General features: G+C 40.2%; 1 protein-coding gene across 7 annotated transcripts in view; it reads left to right on the top strand.

The window, feature by feature from the left end:
• Positions 1 to 18,797, top strand: part of Ptprz1 (protein tyrosine phosphatase receptor type Z1) — a 173,755-nt gene that overhangs the window by 149,917 nt on the left and 5,041 nt on the right. For 4 of the 7 annotated variants that reach the window (XM_035450950.1, XM_027389969.2, XM_027389974.2 and 1 more), the window contains 11 exons: positions 143 to 239; positions 3,023 to 3,105; positions 4,875 to 5,009; positions 6,162 to 6,296; positions 8,744 to 8,907; positions 10,467 to 10,602; positions 12,295 to 12,441; positions 14,658 to 14,751; positions 15,094 to 15,167; positions 16,378 to 16,506; positions 18,212 to 18,358. In XM_035450950.1, the coding sequence (XP_035306841.1) occupies positions 143 to 239; positions 3,023 to 3,105; positions 4,875 to 5,009; positions 6,162 to 6,296; positions 8,744 to 8,907; positions 10,467 to 10,602; positions 12,295 to 12,441; positions 14,658 to 14,751; positions 15,094 to 15,167; positions 16,378 to 16,506; positions 18,212 to 18,358 (1,341 nt within the window). Of the gene's footprint in view, positions 1 to 142; positions 240 to 3,022; positions 3,106 to 4,874; positions 5,010 to 6,161; positions 6,297 to 8,725; positions 8,908 to 10,466; positions 10,603 to 12,294; positions 12,442 to 14,657; positions 14,752 to 15,093; positions 15,168 to 16,377; positions 16,507 to 18,211; positions 18,359 to 18,797 lie in introns of all 7 variants that reach the window. The other 3 variants (XM_035450951.1, XM_027389970.2, XM_027389975.2) reach the window with 1 other exon arrangement.

The raw sequence follows: 18,797 nt of genomic DNA, 5'->3' as shown, positions 1-18,797 counted from the left end.
GTAACATATAAATATGTATATGTATATACATATGTATACATTTTTTGCTAGACTATATTATTTGTTTTGTCTCCCATATATTTAGAGGCACTTGTTGTGAAAGAATTTATGTTAAAATGTTATGCATGCCACTTTTTTCCAGGAGGTGCAGAGCTGTACTGTTGACTTAGGTATTACAGCAGACAGCTCCAATCATCCAGACAACAAGCACAAGAACAGATACGTCAATATTGTAGCCTGTAAGTATGTTCTTTACCCAGCTGACTGCGACATCATCGGTGCTGTCCTGTTGACCAGTGTCCTCACATCATTCAACAATGGACCTCTCATTAGGGTCTTTACAAGGCTTGGGTGATCAGGGAAAGGATTTTCTGCCTGCTAATACTGGCATGATACTAAGACCACTTCAGCACATGCTGCCATCAATGGCATGGGTTTCCTTTATACAGAAGGGATTTCAGTTTTAATCTATCCCTTTCCTCACCCCCATAGACAGACTGTGTTTCTGTGAGGTCCCAGCCATTGTTCATAATTCACAGTCCAACGTCTTAGGATCCACTTGCTCTTAGTGATGTTACTAACCTGCTGAGCTCTTCTTGGCTTCCTCTTTCTGCTCTACCTGTACTTGCTTTCACCCTTTCTTCCTGGGATTTGCAAAGGATCTGCTAAAGATACTCTTTTCATTCCTCCCTCCATGCTCTCTTAGCTGCATTTTCCCTCATCCTTAAGCAGCATTGGTGCTTCCATCCCTAATGTGGTTTTATTTCTGTCTTCCTTCTATCTCCATCTCTCTTCACTTTCTAATGAGCACTTGGTCCTCCCATCTGGATCCACACTCTCATTAGAAAAGAAGGAGCTTCTAAGAGGTAACAACCAATGTGACCAAACAAAATAGAATAAAATAAAGCAAAGAAAAAACCTTCACATCAAAGTTGGAGAAGGCAAACCAACAGAGGGAAAAGAACCCAAGAAGGCACAAAAGTCAGGAACCCATTCATTCATACTCATGAGTCCCATAAAAGCACTAAACTGAAAGCCATAATATATACTCAGGGGACCTGGTGCAAATCTGTGAAAGCTCTGTGCTTGCTTCTGTGGCCGAGTCTAGCTCAGTTGATTCAGAGGGACTTGTTCTCTTGGTGTCCTCCAACTCTTCTGGCTCTTATGGTTTTGCCTCCTCTTCCATAGGATTCGCTGAGCTCTGAAGGGAGGGATTTGATGGAGATATCCCACTTAGAGCTGTGTGTCCCTAGGTCTCTCTCTCTCTCTCTCTCTCCTCTCTCTCTCTCTCTCTCTCTCTCTCTCTCTCTCTCTCTCTCTCTCCCTTCCTATGTGTGTAATATCTGGCCCTGGGGATCAGAGTCTCTGTATTTGTTCCCATCTGCTGCAGGAGGAAGTTTCTCTGATGATGGCTGAATAAGACACTGATTTGTGAGTACAGCTGAAAGTCATTAGGAATCATTTTATCACTTTTTTAAAGACCTGTAGTATTTGGCTTTACTGGGCTATTTAGTCTCTGATTTTTGGTCATCAAAGCAGTGGAATGGGCCTCAAGGTCAATTCAGACATTGATTGGTTACTTCCACATGCTTTGTGCCAGCATTACCCTAGTGTATTTTGAAAGGGAGGACAGCATGTAGATTGAAGGTTTTATGGCTGGGTTGGCATATATGTTTCTCTTTTGGTAGCCTGCAGAGTATCCTTTCCGTGTCTTGAAATCTCACTTCCTGTTCCTTTCTCCATCTAAGGGGGAAAATGTAAACACTTCTATCCTCTCTCCTGCAATGGTTGGATGGCTTCCTAACCACATGCATTACCAAAAGGTCTCAAATTCTGGTTCTCGTCTAGCCTATAGGACTGCATGCTCCTCTCTTTAATTACCATGTTCTATTCAGTAGTTTGCATAGATGCTGCCTTCCTGACAGAGGGGTTCTCACAAGTATTTACTTTTTAGCAGAGGGCTCTACTGGGGATTTGTTTCTTCCCCTGAGAAATTAATCTGGTTAAGTTAAGAAAGAACAGAGATTGACATTTGTTGAACACCTTCAATTTTCTTAGCATTGTAAATAGAACTATTTTATTTCCTGCCTAAACAACCTGCAACAACAGGTACTAAAACTCTATGTTAGAAATGAAGAAAAACAACCCCAATTTTAAGAAAATGCATTAGCATCAGAATATACAAACAGGTCAGCCTGGCATCCAGACCCATTTTTCAGGAGCCACAAATCTATTTACATGTGTCTATTGTCAGAGGCATTAGTGTCAGGTGTCATAATGGAATTGCTACCATTTGATCGGTGTATACTTCCTTGTCTTGTTTGAAACCCTTGCCATAAACTCCCAAGGGTCCCTCTGTTTCCCTCACTGCTGCCTCTTCCTCTTCCGGCTTCCCATTCAGTATCTGCTGCCATCCTTCCCCAGCTTTGTGAAGTTCCCATCACTTTTCTCTCCAGTGGCACTCCACTGTTCCTAGTCCCTGGACCACTTTTAAAATCCATCTAAGATGCCACCTTCAGATCCAAGCCTCTCTGAAAACTTTGGTTACTGCCTTATGCCAATGGTTCTCAATCTTCCTAATGCTGAGACCCTTCAATAGAGTTCCTCTTGTTGTGGTGACCCCTCCCACCATATAGTCATTCCATTGCTACCTCATAACTGTGGTTTTGCTATTGTTATGAATCATAATGTGCATGTATACTGTGTGATCCTATTAGAGTTGTGACCCACAGGCTGAAAACCGCTTTCTTAGAGTAATACAGCTTTACCTCACATTTTCCTTGGCACTGTGTGCCTACCTTTGGGCACCTGTGAGTCTTTTTCTGAGTATTCTAGCCTCACTGAGTTTTCTAGCCTCTTAAATCTAAGATCTTTGTCCATTTGTCTTTGTTACATTTGTCTAATCAGGACGCCCCATATTTGCTGAACTATATTCTTTTCTGTTAAGTGTAATTTTACAATAAAATTATGATATAAGTATAAAGTCTGTACTTTAGTGAAATAATGTTCTTTTTGTTTCCAGATGATCATAGCAGAGTTAAGCTCACACAACTTGCTGAAAAAGATGGAAAACTGACTGACTACATTAATGCCAATTATGTTGATGTAAGCATATTTGACTTAAAATCTTATGGAATGTTTGTAAAGCTCTGAATTTCATATGCCACAATGATGTATGTATACTATTATATAATAAGTGTTATCTGATGTAACAAAAATGCAAACAAATTGAATAACTTGTAGGAGAGCCTGTGGTTATAGGACTTTAGATTAAATAGTACTGTCCTTCTGTTATTTTGTAAGAGAGAGAGGGAATTCAGGCTAAAATGTATGCTCCAGGTAGAATATGTATATTCAGATAGATTGATAACTCCATAAATGTGAGGCTATAGGTGTAGTACTTAGTTTGAATTTTCTCAGTTCCTGGGCACACTGTTATGTATATCACAGATGATAAATAAATATGAACTGAAAATTCCCCATGGTAGTACTAAACGATAGGTAAATGATATTATGAAGTCAGTATTCATCCTCTATGGCTTTAGGCAACCTCATGACATCATTTTGCTGTGTTCTTCATAATGGTAGATAACGCTAGAACTTACTTCATTTCCCCAGTGTGGTTAATTGGATGTCAGCAGACCTCTGTCATTTCCCTGGCCCTGGTCTCACAGTCTAGCTGTCTTCATGTTAATGCTACATTCAACACTGAGTTCAGAGAAGTGAGTCCCTACCTATAGAGTGTATTCATTATAAGCATCTACTTCCTGCTTCCAGGGGAGGCAATTTGCGTGTCAAAAGAATGTGGGGTTGGGGAGTATAATATAAGTACTTGGAATTCCAGCTCCACCACTGGCTAGCAGTGATATTGGACAGTCATTTCACTCCTCTGATCTTCAGTTTCCTCATCACCAAGTCAGGGCTGATGATTTCATTTTGTACAGATGATAGATTAGAGCAGCATTTGCAAAGCATCAATACCACACTGCTTGCTTCTTCGGAGATATCTAGTAATGATTAGCTGGCCTCAGTGTCCCCAAGGAGAAGAAAGAGGTTGATGGGGGAAGTCCTTGTGTGTATATGTCTCTCTTATTGGTTAATGAATAAAGTATTGTTGGCCAATGAAGAAGCAAGTTAGGCCAGACTCCTTGGAGTCAAGGAGGATTCTGGGAAATGTAATAAAGAAGTCTTGTGATCCAGGCAGGAAGTGATATAGCAGGCAGACTCAGAATATAAGCAGGGACAAACAGGAAGTCATGCTATTCCTCTTCCTCATGCTCTTTGCTCTGGAGCCGCCATGTGATCCCAGGAAGACAGGACAGATTCCGCCAGCATCCTCCATTGGTCTTATGATTATGGTTAAAAATTAAGACTGAGCTAGCTAGTAGATAATAAATCCTAATCACTGGCCAGCATTATACCTAAAATAAGTCTCTGTGTGTTATTTGAGGCCCTAATGTGGCAGGCAGAACTCAGGTGGCTTGGCAGAAAGACTTATCATTACAAGAGGTCATAATTCTAGCACTTTAGCTATAGACAACTGAGACATATTGCCTGAAAAATATTTCAAAATAACACAATTAAGGACCAGACTTTAAGCACAGTAGATAGTTTTGGACCAAATGCCTCTAGAGCAGAGATACAAGTCTGTGTTTGTCTCAAGAGAACTCATTATTTTTTACAAAAGTTGAAGTTGAAGGCAAATCCTGTCTTTACTAGTGCTCAATGGTATATTGAAAGCTAATGGTATATAGTTTTTCAGGTTCTTTGTGGAGTTTTCTGATGTTGAAAAGGGGTTGCTGACCTTAGATTCCACAGTTTAAAACAAGCATGTGATTCAGGTAACAGGACATACTTGTGATTTGTTTCTTCAGGGCTACAACAGACCAAAGGCTTACATTGCTGCCCAGGGTCCACTCAAGTCCACAGCAGAAGACTTCTGGAGAATGATATGGGAGCATAATGTGGAAGTCATTGTTATGATAACAAACCTTGTGGAGAAAGGAAGAGTATGTAGTCATCTATCAGGACAACCCCCACATTAGTTATGGGTGTTTTTAATTAGATAATTTTATTTTGTTTTGTTTTCTACGACAGAGTTTCATTTAACCCAGGCTAACTGCAAACTCTCTACAAAGTTGATCTTGATTTCCTAATCCCCTCTACCTCCACATGCTGGAATGACAGGGCTATAAAATCATTCCCAGATGCTTCTACTTTCTGATACGGTCAATATAGAGACCAGCAAAAATTATGAAAGATAATTGGCATTCTTCTTAATTATGTTTATCTTTTATGGGTATTTTGCCTGTGTATATATCTATACACACATGTCTGGTGCCTGAGGATCACAAGTTATAGGAATTGCAGTTTCTGAGTTGCTGTATGGTTGCTAGTAATTGAACCCACGTCCTCTGGAAGAACAACAGTTGCTCTTAACTGCTGAACCAGCTCTCCAGCCTCATAGTATTCATCCTACTATCATAACAACTCAAAGGAAGCTGTTGACATTATCACTCAAAATGCCTTCTCATTAGGAATCAAGTTATCTACTTCTTCAATGCATTTTTTCATAATGTAGGGAAAAGTAAATTGAACTCATGGAAACCAATGAAGAGCAAAGTAGGTTTCAATTCAAGGGATCCTAGCTTTGACTTCTGAGTCTGTGGTAACTCAGTGCTCACTGATTTGCTACCTTTGTCTTAAAAGGGGGGAAATAGGACTAGATTGCCTGAGATTTCTTTCAGACCTATGATTCTATCTCTGGGTCATCTACAACTGATTTACCATTACTTAGGAAAAAAGAAGCAATAGTTTAAAAGTATAAATGTTCATTAATGGGGCAGGAGAAATGAATGTGCTGGCTGTTTTTCCAGAGGACCCAGGTTTGAGTCTCGATCCCACATAGCAGCTCACAAAGGTCTATAATTTCAGTTCCAGGGCATCCACTGCTGTTTTCTGGCCTCTGTGGGTGGGCACAGTACACACAAGTGGTGCATAGCTACACATGGAAAAACACCCATGCACATGAAAGAATATACAATAGTAACAATAAAGAGTCCATTCATGTCACTGTCCCAAACCTTTACTTATTTCAAAAGTGATATGAACACTGGATGATTGAAAGATGTAAATTACATATTTATGTTTTCCTTTTACAGAGAAAATGTGACCAGTACTGGCCTACTGATGGTAGTGAAGAATATGGAAGCTTCCTAGTCAACCAGAAGAATGTCCAGGTGCTTGCTTATTATACTGTGAGGAATTTCACTCTAAGAAACACAAAGATAAAGAAGGTAAGGGTTTTAGAGTTTCTATTGCTGTGATAAAACACCATGACCAAAAGCAACTTGGTGAAGAAAGGGTTTATTTCAGCTTATGACTCCAGGCAACAGTCCATCACTGAGAAAAGGCAGAGCAGGGACTCATGACAGAAGCCTGATGCAGAGGCCATGGAGGAAAGCTGCATACTATCTTGCTCCTCATGGCTTCCTTGACCTGTTTTCCTATATCACCTAGGACCACCAGCCACAGTGAGCTGGGTTCTCCCTCGTCATCATCAGTAAGGAAAATGAACCACAGTTCTTGCCCATAGACCAATGGGATGGGGGCATTTTCTCAATCAATGTTCCCTCTTCCAAAGTGACTCTAGCTTGTATAGAGTTGACATAAAAATTCTCTAGTAAGTTGTGGGCATATTACACCAACAGATGAACTGATAAAACTTGGAGCATATGTTCACAATGCAATATTAATCAGCCACAATAAATAATGGTAATTGTAATTTTGAACAATTTTTATGAACCTTGTAGACAGTATGTTAAGTGACATAAGGCAGAACAGAAAGACAAATGTGGTGTGATCTTATTTATATGTGGACTCCAGGAAAGTTAGATTTATAGAAGTAGAAAGTAGAATGGTAGCTGCCAAGATGAATATAGAGAACTAGAGTGGTGTTGACCAAAGGTTGCAAGAAGAGAGAAGTCAAGAGATCTACTGTATAATATGGGGACTATAATTTAAAATGATGTTTTACAGACTGAAAATATTGTGGTGCCAATTTAAGTATTCTCACCAAAAAGTCTGTGAAATAATGCATGTGTTAATTGGCTTCATTTAGTGATCCACATGTATCCAAATTTAAAATATGCTTATGCCATACATCATCAATATTCACATTCCTATCTGTCCATTAAAATAGATAAAGTAAAATAAATGGTGTATTATGTATCATCAGTTGTTAGATGTATTTGATCTTTATTTGAATAAATGTGTGATTGTCCTTGCTGGACTCTTGTTGTTGTGATAAAACACTGACCAAAATCAACTTGGAAAGGAAAGGATTTAGTCTGCTTACTGCTTGCCATCAAGTGAAGTGAAGGCAGGAACGAAAGCAGAAACCATGGAGGAATACTGCTTACTAGCTTACTCTCCATTGCTTGCTCAGCCTGCTTTCCTATATAGACCAGGTCCACCTGCCCATGGTGCACTGCCTACAGTAGTTTGACCCTTCTACTCGCCTGCTTCAATTAGCAAGCAAGAAAATGCCCCCACAGACATGTCCACAGGACAATCTGGTAGAGGCAGTTCCTCAGTTGGAGTTCTTTCTTCTCAGTTGTGCCAAGTTGACAACCAAGATTAGCCATCACAGTGATAAAACCAAATTAGAGTTAAATCTCAATAATTAAAGGTACAAAGAGCTCTTAACACAATGGCATCTTAATCCCAATGATTTCGTCCACATAGCTAAGCATCAGCTATTCTTTTAGAACCTAACAGCCATGGTACCACTGGTTGCAGTAGACTGGTAGGTGAAAAGTATTTCCTGTCCTATGTAGACACTTCCATAGTATAGCCCTGATATAATCCCACTACCAACCTAAAATGGGTAGAAATTAAAACATGAAACAAAAAGTTCCCCAAGAAACAATACGTTACTTTTGATTTTCACAAGAAACAGGAAATATAGGAACAATGAATAGACAGACAGGTACTCAAAGGATGGATAGATAGATAGATAGATAGATAGATAGATAGATAGATAGATAGATTTAGATTTAAATAAATATAGATATGGATGGATGGATGGATGGATGGATGGATGGATGGATGGATGGATGGATGAATGGATGGTTAAAGATATGTGGGGTCATGATGGATGAATATGGCTAGTTAGATTTTTGGTTTTGGATTGACTTATGTGATTTTGGAAATGTCTAAGTGTAAAACCTGTGGGGTAGATTGAGAATCTGCAAATTCAGATAAAGGTTGTCCAGGCTAGAGCCCATCAGGCCAATAATCCAGTTGGGTCTTCATGTTGCAGGCTTGAGAAGCATCTCCTCTTCAGGAAACATGGCTTTGCTTTTAAATTCTCAATTTACTAGGTCAATCTCACTCATGCCAGGGAAGATGAGCTTCTTAACCCAATCTGTGAATTTAAACTTTAGCCACATCTATGATAATCAGAGACTTCCACAGTATCTGTCATATGGACGGCAACTGCCTACTATATAGCCTAGCTAAGTGGGCATGTAAAGTTGATATCATAAATAACATAAATGTATGTGTGTGTAAATACATGTGCATATGTTCTCACCAAAAACTAAGTATGTGAGAGTATGTATGATAATTAGCTTCATTTAGCCACCTCACGATGTAACCATGCTTCAGAATATGTACATGCTGTACACCATAAATACACATAATTCTTATTTGCTGCTATCAGCTGTCTGAACTCTTCCAGGGCTCTCAGAAAGGAAGATCCAGTGGGCGCCTAGTCACACAGTATCATTACACTCAGTGGCCTGACATGGGTGTTCCAGAGTACTCTCTGCCGGTGCTGACCTTTGTGAGAAAGGCTGCCCAGGCCAAGCGTCATGCCGTGGGGCCAGTTGTCGTCCATTGCAGGTAAGTCTCAGGAATGTGCTTTATGCTGACACACGGGGATTCGAGGAGGAGAAAGTTTTGCCCAACCAGAAGTGATTTCATGCAACACGGGAAGTGAAGTTATTTTCCCATCTTCATAAGCATTGACCAGTAAGAGCAAGTATGCTGGACTCACAATTGGAGTCTGAAAGGCTGAAAATGTCAGAGCAGCGGGTGTTGGTCTATGTGAATTGGATTTCAGCTTATTAACTGTGTGAGGCAGGGACAGCACTGTTTTGTTCTTAAACATCTATTAGCAACACACAACACCATAGGATGAAAATGCTTAAAATATCACCCCTGTTCCGACTTAATCTGTGGTAGAGTTATCATGCCAGGTTTGTATTAGAGAAGCCAGGCACTCAGACTAGGAGAAATTTAACAAAATAAACCTGACTTTGTTTTATAAATACTTTGCCCCCCCAAATCCCTCTCGTGTTCCCCCCATCTTCTTCAAAGTCACGTTGACTCTGTTAGGAATTTGTTGTTGCCCAAGAACTAGAATTTCCAAGAGGGGGCTGATGAATAGAAATAACACCATTGAGCAGAGAAGAAAAGAGAACAGATATGCCATTACAGTTCAAATAATTGCAGCTAATACTGACCAAGTGCGGAGAGCTTCATAACTGCCAAAATCGCTTTCACTTCTCCATGCAGTATCTGTGTAGAGGGAGTTGCTGTGTTTTCACAGAAGCAACTATTTGCCTTTGATACACAGCTCATCCAAGACATTCTAATCACCTACTTGGTCTTATTCTCAGATAGAGGTGGAGAGCTTGATCCTGAAGGTTTTTAATCTAGTCGCTTGACAATAAACTGAGGAAAACCAGAGAATGCAAGAAAACCGCTCTGAAGGTCAGGGATTGTCTCTTAGCCAAGGGACAAGGACCTGACTATTGTGCAGAGCAGGCGCTAATTCTCACTGTAGTACTTGTGGGGACATTTGAAAAGAAGTCTGAGTTCTGTCCCACAGACAGAGGCTTTGAAGAAAGTGGGCGACAATGGCCCTTTACAAATGACAGAAGTTGTGCTTTATTCCTTGCAGTCTCGCCGAAATGAATTTTCAGCTGAAAGCCCCATCAAATTCCTTTTTCTCATTAGTGTCAAAACCTTTGCAAACACATCTAACTGGCAGCACAGACCCAGGGACCTTTGCCTTCAGAATTTCCTGAAGCCGATGCTTTCACTCCTCTCAAACTAAATGTCTACTTTAATCACTGTTCCCCAATGCGTATGATTTCCTCATATAACAGACCACCAACAATAACTGCTGGAACTATTTTTAAAACATCCCACAGAAGCAGCCAGGTTGCCCAGCAGTTTGACCCACAGCAGAAACAAACCCAAAAGTAGATTTATTGTTTTAAAAGCATTATTCCAAACTGCAAAGTCTTTACAATTTTACATCACTACGTTCATATATGGCATATTTGCTTGGGGGAATGAAGCTGTTTTTCTCAACCTGACAGCTAACAGCGACCCTACATTCACTCTCCTTTTGTACTTGACATTAAGGTTTTCCTTTCTCTTCCTCTGATCAGTGCTGGTGTGGGCAGAACGGGCACATACATTGTGCTGGACAGTATGTTGCAACAGATTCAACATGAAGGAACTGTCAACATATTTGGCTTCTTAAAACACATTCGGTCACAAAGGAATTATTTGGTGCAAACGGAGGTATGATTTTTTTAAAATATATCTTTAGTGATCTAATGTATGGAGGTGCCACTGAAATAAATCTAGGTCTGGTCTATGAGGAGGGCCATAAGGAGGGACTACTTGGAGGAAAGATAAAAATGACAGAAATGCATTTGCTACAGTCTAAAATCAGAAAAAGCCCATCAATGAAGCGCTGGCCCTTCAGAAGCTTGGCGAGGGTATCCTTTCTTGCCTTGTTTTGGATTCTGATGGCTACATGTATCCTTGATCATTGTAGCATTATTCTAACCTCTCCCTCTATCTTTTATTGGCTCTCTTCCCTCTGTGTCTAAATTTCCCTCCACTAATGTGAATGTCAGTTACCACTCTATGCCCGGTGACCTGAAAAAATTAATTTTATCTGTCGTACCCCTTTCTATACACAAGACTATATTCAGAAGTATTCCTGTGTTGAGTTTCAATTTATCTTTCAGGGAAATGCAGCTCAACCTATAATACTAGGTCTGGATAGGCCAGCTAAATTCTGCCCATTTTGTGACAAAATGAGGACTTTCAGACAATTCTAGGTATGGTAAAGTTTCAGAATAGGTAGGACAGTCAGCGTCCACCCATGCTAGCAAACACCTAAAGCTGTTCACCAATGCAATTAATGGATTCCGTTTCTTCCATTTAAAATACATGATCACATATAAGCCAAGGCAGAGTGTATAGGTCTCTGTGTTATTGTGTCCTGTTTTCAAGTAAAAATGGTTGTAGATTGAAAGCTATGATGCTACCTTAAGAATAAGCAGAAATATGTGGCTAGTCTGAGAAAAAAAAAGTCAAAACCAATTTCCATCACTGAGATAACTTTCTGTGAGACAGGACCAGGGAAGTCTTATTAGTGGAATATAAGAGAATATTTCAGTACAAACTAGACAAGTTTGAACCCAATTGTTCCAGTTTGTTCTCTGTTGCTGTGACAGAACCCTGACCAGAACCAGCTTAGGGAAGAAAGGTTTGATTTTGGCTTACAGGTTGCAGCCCACCATCCTGGAAGACAGGACAGGAACTGAAGCCGAGACTCCGGAAAAATGTTGACTCTTGATTCCCCTGGCTTCCTCAGCTACCTTTCTTATACAGCCAAGACCTACCTGCCCTCGGATGGCATCACCCACAGTGGGATGGGCCCTCCCACATCCACAAACAAGCCAAAAAATGCTCCCATAGACACACCAACAGGCTAAGGGAGCGATGAAATTCCTTGACTGAGAGTTTCTTTTCCCGGGAATGTCTGGGTTTGTGTTGAAATGACAGCACACCTAACCAGGAAACCACTCTGCTCATATGTGACAGGCTACCAGGAGGGTAGCCACTAAGGCAAATCCCCCAGGAGCTCTGGAGTCAGAGGAGTGCTCCTCATGGGAAACAGTGAGGTTCAAGACTACGGGGAGGCAGAGGACTTGGCTTTACCCTTGCAAGTCTTCTGTCCTCCTCTCCACCAAGACCAACATGAGACAAACAGAGGAGGAATAAGAAGAGGTTGTCTCTGTCTGGGCCACCTCCTCTCCAGTTGGCTCTCCTGCCAGGCCTCATTAGCAATCTTTGCCAGGACCTCTCACAACCATTTTCGTTGAACTCTAGCTTTCTGTCAATGCAAGTTTCTACTCTTACAACTAGGTATCTGTCAGAGAGTGTAAAGCAGTGTTCCGATCGCCTTTGTTTTCTCAGGAGCAGTATGTCTTCATTCACGATACACTAGTTGAGGCCATACTCAGCAAAGAAACAGAGGTGCCGGATAGCCACATCCATTCCTATGTTAATACACTCCTCATACCTGGACCAACAGGCAAGACAAAATTAGAGAAACAATTCCAGGTGAGTTTGCTTGCTTACATGCCTCTCGGGGTGTCACTACAAAACTGAATGTTACTGTAGCACCTCATTTGACTAGAAAAGTCACACTAGAAAAGAGTGTTGCTGGAATAATGGCTTTGTGTTTGAATCACCCATGTTCCTCACGATAGTTTACAGGGCCATGAGGTAGATTTCAAAGAGATGCTTAATTCTGAGTAGCAAGAGGAAAAGTTGTCAGAAGCTCTGGACTAACTTTCATAAATGCAGATGTGACCCAGGGAAGAAGGACACAGCATAACAGAATGAACAGACAGGACGTAAAATACAAACTGGATAAGTGCTCTTTTTGCTGTGAATAAATCAGACCACTTCAGCACAAGTGCAGTGGCTCAGGCTGTTCCTGCTACTCTTTGAAACAGCCTGTGTCTCACTTGAAGCCCTCAGACTAGAGTAGGTCACCTGCCTACAATAGCTTCCTCAACCCCAGTTTCTCCCCATCACCTGTCAGAAAACCAGTGAGGAAGAGGGACATGCTTTGTTTGTTCCCATAGTTCCAAAACACTAGCAGTCTGGCTTTCAGACATAACTTTGCAAAGCGTTCAGAAAGTGAGTGTTCACAGACCTGCATCTTGTACCAGAGAAGGTTCAGACACAGACTGGATATGAGGGCTGTGATTTCCCTGCACACAACCCCATGCTCTCCTCAATCTTGTACCAGAGAAGGTTCAGGCTCAGATTGAGAATGAGGACTGCAATCTCCTTGCTACAACCCCATGCTATCTTTAAAGTTGTACCAGAGAAGGTACAGGCTCAGCCTGGGAAAGAGGGCTGCAATTTCCCTGCAATTTACCCTATGCTATCCTCAAACTTGTCAGGCTTCAGGAGAAATGGGGCTAATTTCTGAGGAAATAATATCTTGGAAGAATTGAAAAGGCCCTGGGAAAGGCTCAGAAGCAATAGCTTGAGATCTTTTCTCCTTGCTGTTTGCCTAGCCTACAACACAGAGTGCTAACTATCAGATCCAACCTTTACCTTCTAGGAACTGCCCTTTTGTGCTTCAGGATTGCAAAAGAAAGATTGGTGTGACTGCTGATCTCAGAACTTATTTTCAGAAAGGTGCCATGCCTTGCTCAGCAATCCTATGGGGGTCATGAAGGGATGCTTGGGACAAAGTGTGCAGTCTGGGTTCTAGAAATAATAAAGGATCATAAAACACAACAATTAACTTGCAAGCATAGATGAAAAGCCATCTCACTATCCTAATTTTAAGGTTATGTCACCTATGTCAATATAACTCTTATTTAAATATGATTTACCCACTGCATAGTCACATAAGAGAATTGATGCGGCTTAAGATGAATACTCCAGGATTGAAGTAAAAATACAACAACTTAGATATTCAATTCAAAAGAGAGATTTGACTTTCTTGTTCCTGTTCACAATATAAGCATGAAAATGCAGGTGTAAAGGTATACTATCTTATTATAAAAAAAAACAGAATTCTTTCAATTTCATGCAAAGAAAATTTTCCTTGAAACAAACTGCATGTCTATCCCATAAATATTTACCAGACATCTATTAGGTGGAAGGCTTCAGAATTTAGTACTGAACCTTGAGCTTGTGGGCTGGGGTGATGGGATAAAACATTATTAATAATTTAGAAATATTTCCAAAATTTAAATGAAAACATACTGTAAGGTGGTGGGGAGTGGGGTAAGACTTTGCCAGAGTTTTAGAAAACAGAAACTTCCAAACAGAGGTGGGAGAAAATCTAGGTGGAAAACCGACGCATCTATTTTATGGAACACATAAATATTTGGTACCAAGATAGTGTTTGTATAAAACATTTGTAGGGAAGTGTCAATAAAATAGTGTTTACCATTTCAGAGACTGAAAACTAACAGTATACCTTTTAGCATGCTGATGAAGTAGTTTGTAGGATTCATTCCAAAAATTAAATAACTATTTAACACCAATGAGAGTAAGTAGAGGAAATGGGGGGGCACAGAGCCACAAAGGAAGCCTTCAGGAAGATTTTCCCAAGACCAAAGCTCTTCAAGAGCTCTACAGCCTAGAGGCTCCGGGACTTCACTAAAAAGGGGCTTAACTCGAGCCTTGGGGAAAGAAGTTCACCATGTTTACATTATCACTCTTTTGTTGAGGCATGTTAGTGTGTGTTTGGGTATCTGGGTGAGTGCGTGAAATGACCTGCACTTTTCCTTGCCTCCCTTGCTCAGCTTCTGAGTCAGTCAAATATTCTTCAGAGTGACTACTCTACAGCCCTGAAGCAGTGCAACAGGGAGAAGAACAGAACGTCCTCCATCATCCCTGGTAAGTCACCCTGAATCTCGGGAAATCAACTCGGGTTTTTATTTCCATAACAAAAGACTTGTATGTCTATCAGTAATAGTTATGTGCACAAATTATAGTATGTCTGTTGTCATATTGTTCTAATTATACCCAGTATGTGATTATTTAAAATGACTCAAATCCTTGAAGTCTTATCATGATTGCAAAAACTTGACTTTAACAATTAAACAATTAGTTTAACCATCAAAGGCATTCCTTGAGAAACGCAACTGTACTTTGCCGAGTTGATTTGGGAATTGATGGAGTTGGGCATGGTTAATTGCACTGAGCATGTTTGTGTACTTGGAATTTTCTGTGTTCCAGTGGAAAGATCAAGGGTGGGCATTTCATCCCTGAGCGGAGAAGGTACAGACTACATCAATGCATCCTATATCATGGTAAGTCCGGGAGACATCATGGGAGAGCCTACCACCAGCCTGTGTTAGCAGAATTAACAGCAAACGGGGCTCCCTGATGCAGCAACAGCACCAATAGGACATCAGTGCAACATAATAACTGTAACACACAGTCATTAGTGACCAGGAGAATACCATACCTTGATGTTGTCATGTGTGCTGGGACTGAAGAAATCGCCATCAAAATTAACCAAAAAGCACAAGGTCTCAAATTCACCATTAAGAGCTAGTGAGCAAACATAAATCCTATGTTTCCATTAATCTGCACAAATCTGGGGCAGAGACAAGACACATCAGCTTCAACAAAGCCCAAATTCACTAACATTAGCATCCCCCCCCCACCCCGGTTTTCAGCACAGCTCTTCCCTGAGTTCACTTGAGCTATTGGATTTCTAGAGACCTTCTACAATTAGGCTGTCTGCTGAATGGATGAGTGCTTGAATTCGTGTGCCATTTATTACCATCTCAGGATGGTCAATCACACAGCTAGGTTTCAAATGAGAGAGTCCTAGTCTTAATTTCCAAACCGTTGTTCTAGTGAGCCAGCAAAGAAATGACTGAAGAATATGCATGTAGGAAACAAGGGGATGTGTTGCACATCTAACACACCCCATTTCAAATGAGCGCATGAGAGTAATGAAAGACCACACTGCAAGAGAAGGGTTTTTAGTTCAGTAAACAGCATGGAAAACATTTGATACACCGCTTTTCAGGAGCCTTCCCAATCCCTCTCATAGTGGAGGCAGCCAGGGGGTCAGGACATGGAAGGCAACCAGGGGTGAAAAGATGTGATATTTCGTATTCTGAAGCTAGGGGCTTGTGGACAACAGGGATTATAAACTATGCCATGGATTTCTACTATACCTAATGCAAGAGACATGTGCACAAGCCATTTTGGTACTTCTACTCCTAGAGGTCACGGCACTTGTCCACAACACTTAATTTCACCCCAGTTTAATCACCTTTAAAATGAGGATTATAGATTTTATTTCATAGAACCCTTAATGTGAAGGAAACTGTACCTGGCACATAGACAGTGCCCAACAAATGCTGGTTGTAATACAATATCATTTCAACACTTGAAATACACTACTTTAACATAAAACATGTTTCTCTGCCTAGTCCTATGCCAGGATTTATTTTTCTTGTCTTTGATTTTGTAGGGTTTTTTATCTTGTCTTTGATTTTGTAGGGTTATTACCAGAGCAATGAATTCATCATCACCCAGCATCCCCTTCTGCACACCATTAAGGACTTCTGGAGAATGATATGGGATCATAATGCCCAGCTTGTGGTTATGATTCCAGATGGTCAAAACATGGTAGGTCACTTTGAGTTTGTTTTTTATAAGAAAAACATAATATTGTAATATCCATAAGGCTATCACAAGAAAAGTGATCTTTGTAATAATAAATCTTTACACCAACTGCCTGAGCCATGTGGTTGCCCAAAATAACACACAGAGATTAATATTAGGTATAATGCTGCTGGTCAATGACTAGAATTTCTTATCTGCTAGCTCAGTCTTATTATCAACCATAACTATTAAACTATATATTTTATAAACTTACCTTATTGAGGATGCCGGCAGCACGTGTCCTATCTTCTCAGCTCACATGGTGACTCCATAGAGAGGAGGAGGAAGAGAACAACTTCCTGCTTGTCCCTGCTTATATTCTGAGTCAGCCTGCTATGTCACTTCCTGCCTGGATCACAAGACTTTACTACATTTCCCAGAATCCTCCTTGACTCCTAGTCTTGCCTAACTTACTGCCTCACTGGTCAAACAGTGCTTTATTCAACAACCAATAAGATAAACACAGAAGGACGTCCCCCATCAGATCTTATTTCCACCTAATAGACTAATGTCACTGGACTGAATTGATTACACAGTTCCATTGGATCAAAGTAATGAATGAGAGATCAAAATGAAGTAGGTTAAAGTTGCTAAAGATGCATTTCTAACACCACTTAAGCACACCAGGAGTGCAACCACAAATGACAGGAGTCTATACTCTTCTATTTGCATTTTAAGACAAAATACATAACATTGTGTTGAAAATTCCATCTAAGTATCTCATTTTTTGTTTTGTTATTTTGTTTACAATTTGATGAGATACATAGTTGAAGAAGTAGTTGTGTCATCTTCATAATACCAGCCAAGGGTGTTCCATGTAAATTTGGTAGTGTGAGTCTTTTTATGAAGAAGACAGAGATTCAGGAAACATTTACATTTATTCTTTGAGAATTTCAGCATTTATACAATAAAATAGGATCATACCCACCCCCCATCTCCTTCTGGATTTTCCCTCTCCCAACTTGATATGTTTTGCTTTGTCTTTAAGAACTCACCACAATTATTGTTGATATGTATGCATGGGTATGTCAATATCCACTGGTACATGGGCACCCTACAAGTGCCATAGCCCCAAAGAAGAATGAATCATCCTGCCCACCTGTGCTCACCTTCCAATTACTGCTCAGCTAGTCTGGTGCCCCATGAGCCCCTCTCCTGTCCATGCTGGAAAGCTTTATTAAAAAAAAAAAACTTATAAAGGAAGGAGCTCTTCAGAACCAGGATATCAGCCATACATCCACTCTTCTTTCTATGTTTGTATAACCTAAAGAGATACTCAACATTAATATTTGACCAGGGCTTTGCATATATACTTAACCCTCATACTCAGTTCATGTATCTAAAATCAGACATCCCAAGTCATGCTAGAAATTGATGAGCTCTTGCTTTCCCAGTCCTATTTAGTTGTTAGTTATAGAAGCAACAGGCTTACCAATACTACTGATGAATCAAGAGCACAAAATGCCGTGGCAATAGTTTTGGTTGTGTGATGTTTTATTTTACACACAAATCCAAAATGGATTAAGATATCAAGAACATTTTAATGGTAAATTTTGTTATTCAAAGAAAATTTTGATTTGAAATGTCTATGCCTGCCAATTCATCTTATTTCACATCAGGCCATTGAGCTAGTTTATGAAAATCTATATCCTTCCTTGGTCGCTTTCAGGCAGAAGATGAATTTGTTTATTGGCCAAACAAAGATGATCCCATAAACTGTGAAAGCTTCAAAGTCACTCTTATGTCTGAAGAACACAAATGTCTATCAAATGAGGAAAAGCTCATAGTTCAAGACTTCATCTTAGAAGCAACACAGGTATGGAAACAGGTTAAAGGATGAATGTCTACCCTGCTCATCTGGGAGGCATGTGCTAACCTGGGAATCTTTCTTAGAAATGGAAAGGATTCTTATTTCTTACAAACTGAGACAGAACTAACCAATATTCCTTTAATTACTGTTTTTACTCCCAAAATCTTACAGAATCATCAAAGTATTGATCTTTGCTAAACTACACAATTCTTAACTTCTGTGTACCCGGAAAAGCAAATTTGTTGCTGACAGAACTTAGGTTAAAATTTTTTTAAAAAAATTTAATTCCAATTCTCTTTCCTTTGAGATTTATTTTTATTTTCTGTAGATGGGTGTTTTGTCTGTTTATATCTGTGCACCACATGCATGCAGTGCCCATGGAGGCCAAGAGAGGGCATCAGATCCTCCATAATGGGAGCTGCAGATGGTTGTGAGCCTTCATGTG

Source organism: Cricetulus griseus (assembly GCF_003668045.3).
Source record: "Cricetulus griseus strain 17A/GY chromosome 1 unlocalized genomic scaffold, alternate assembly CriGri-PICRH-1.0 chr1_0, whole genome shotgun sequence".
Taxonomy (NCBI): Eukaryota; Metazoa; Chordata; class Mammalia; order Rodentia; family Cricetidae; genus Cricetulus; species Cricetulus griseus.
The sequence above is the reverse complement of the archived record's forward strand: the minus strand, read 5'-3'. Positions and strand labels throughout refer to the sequence as shown.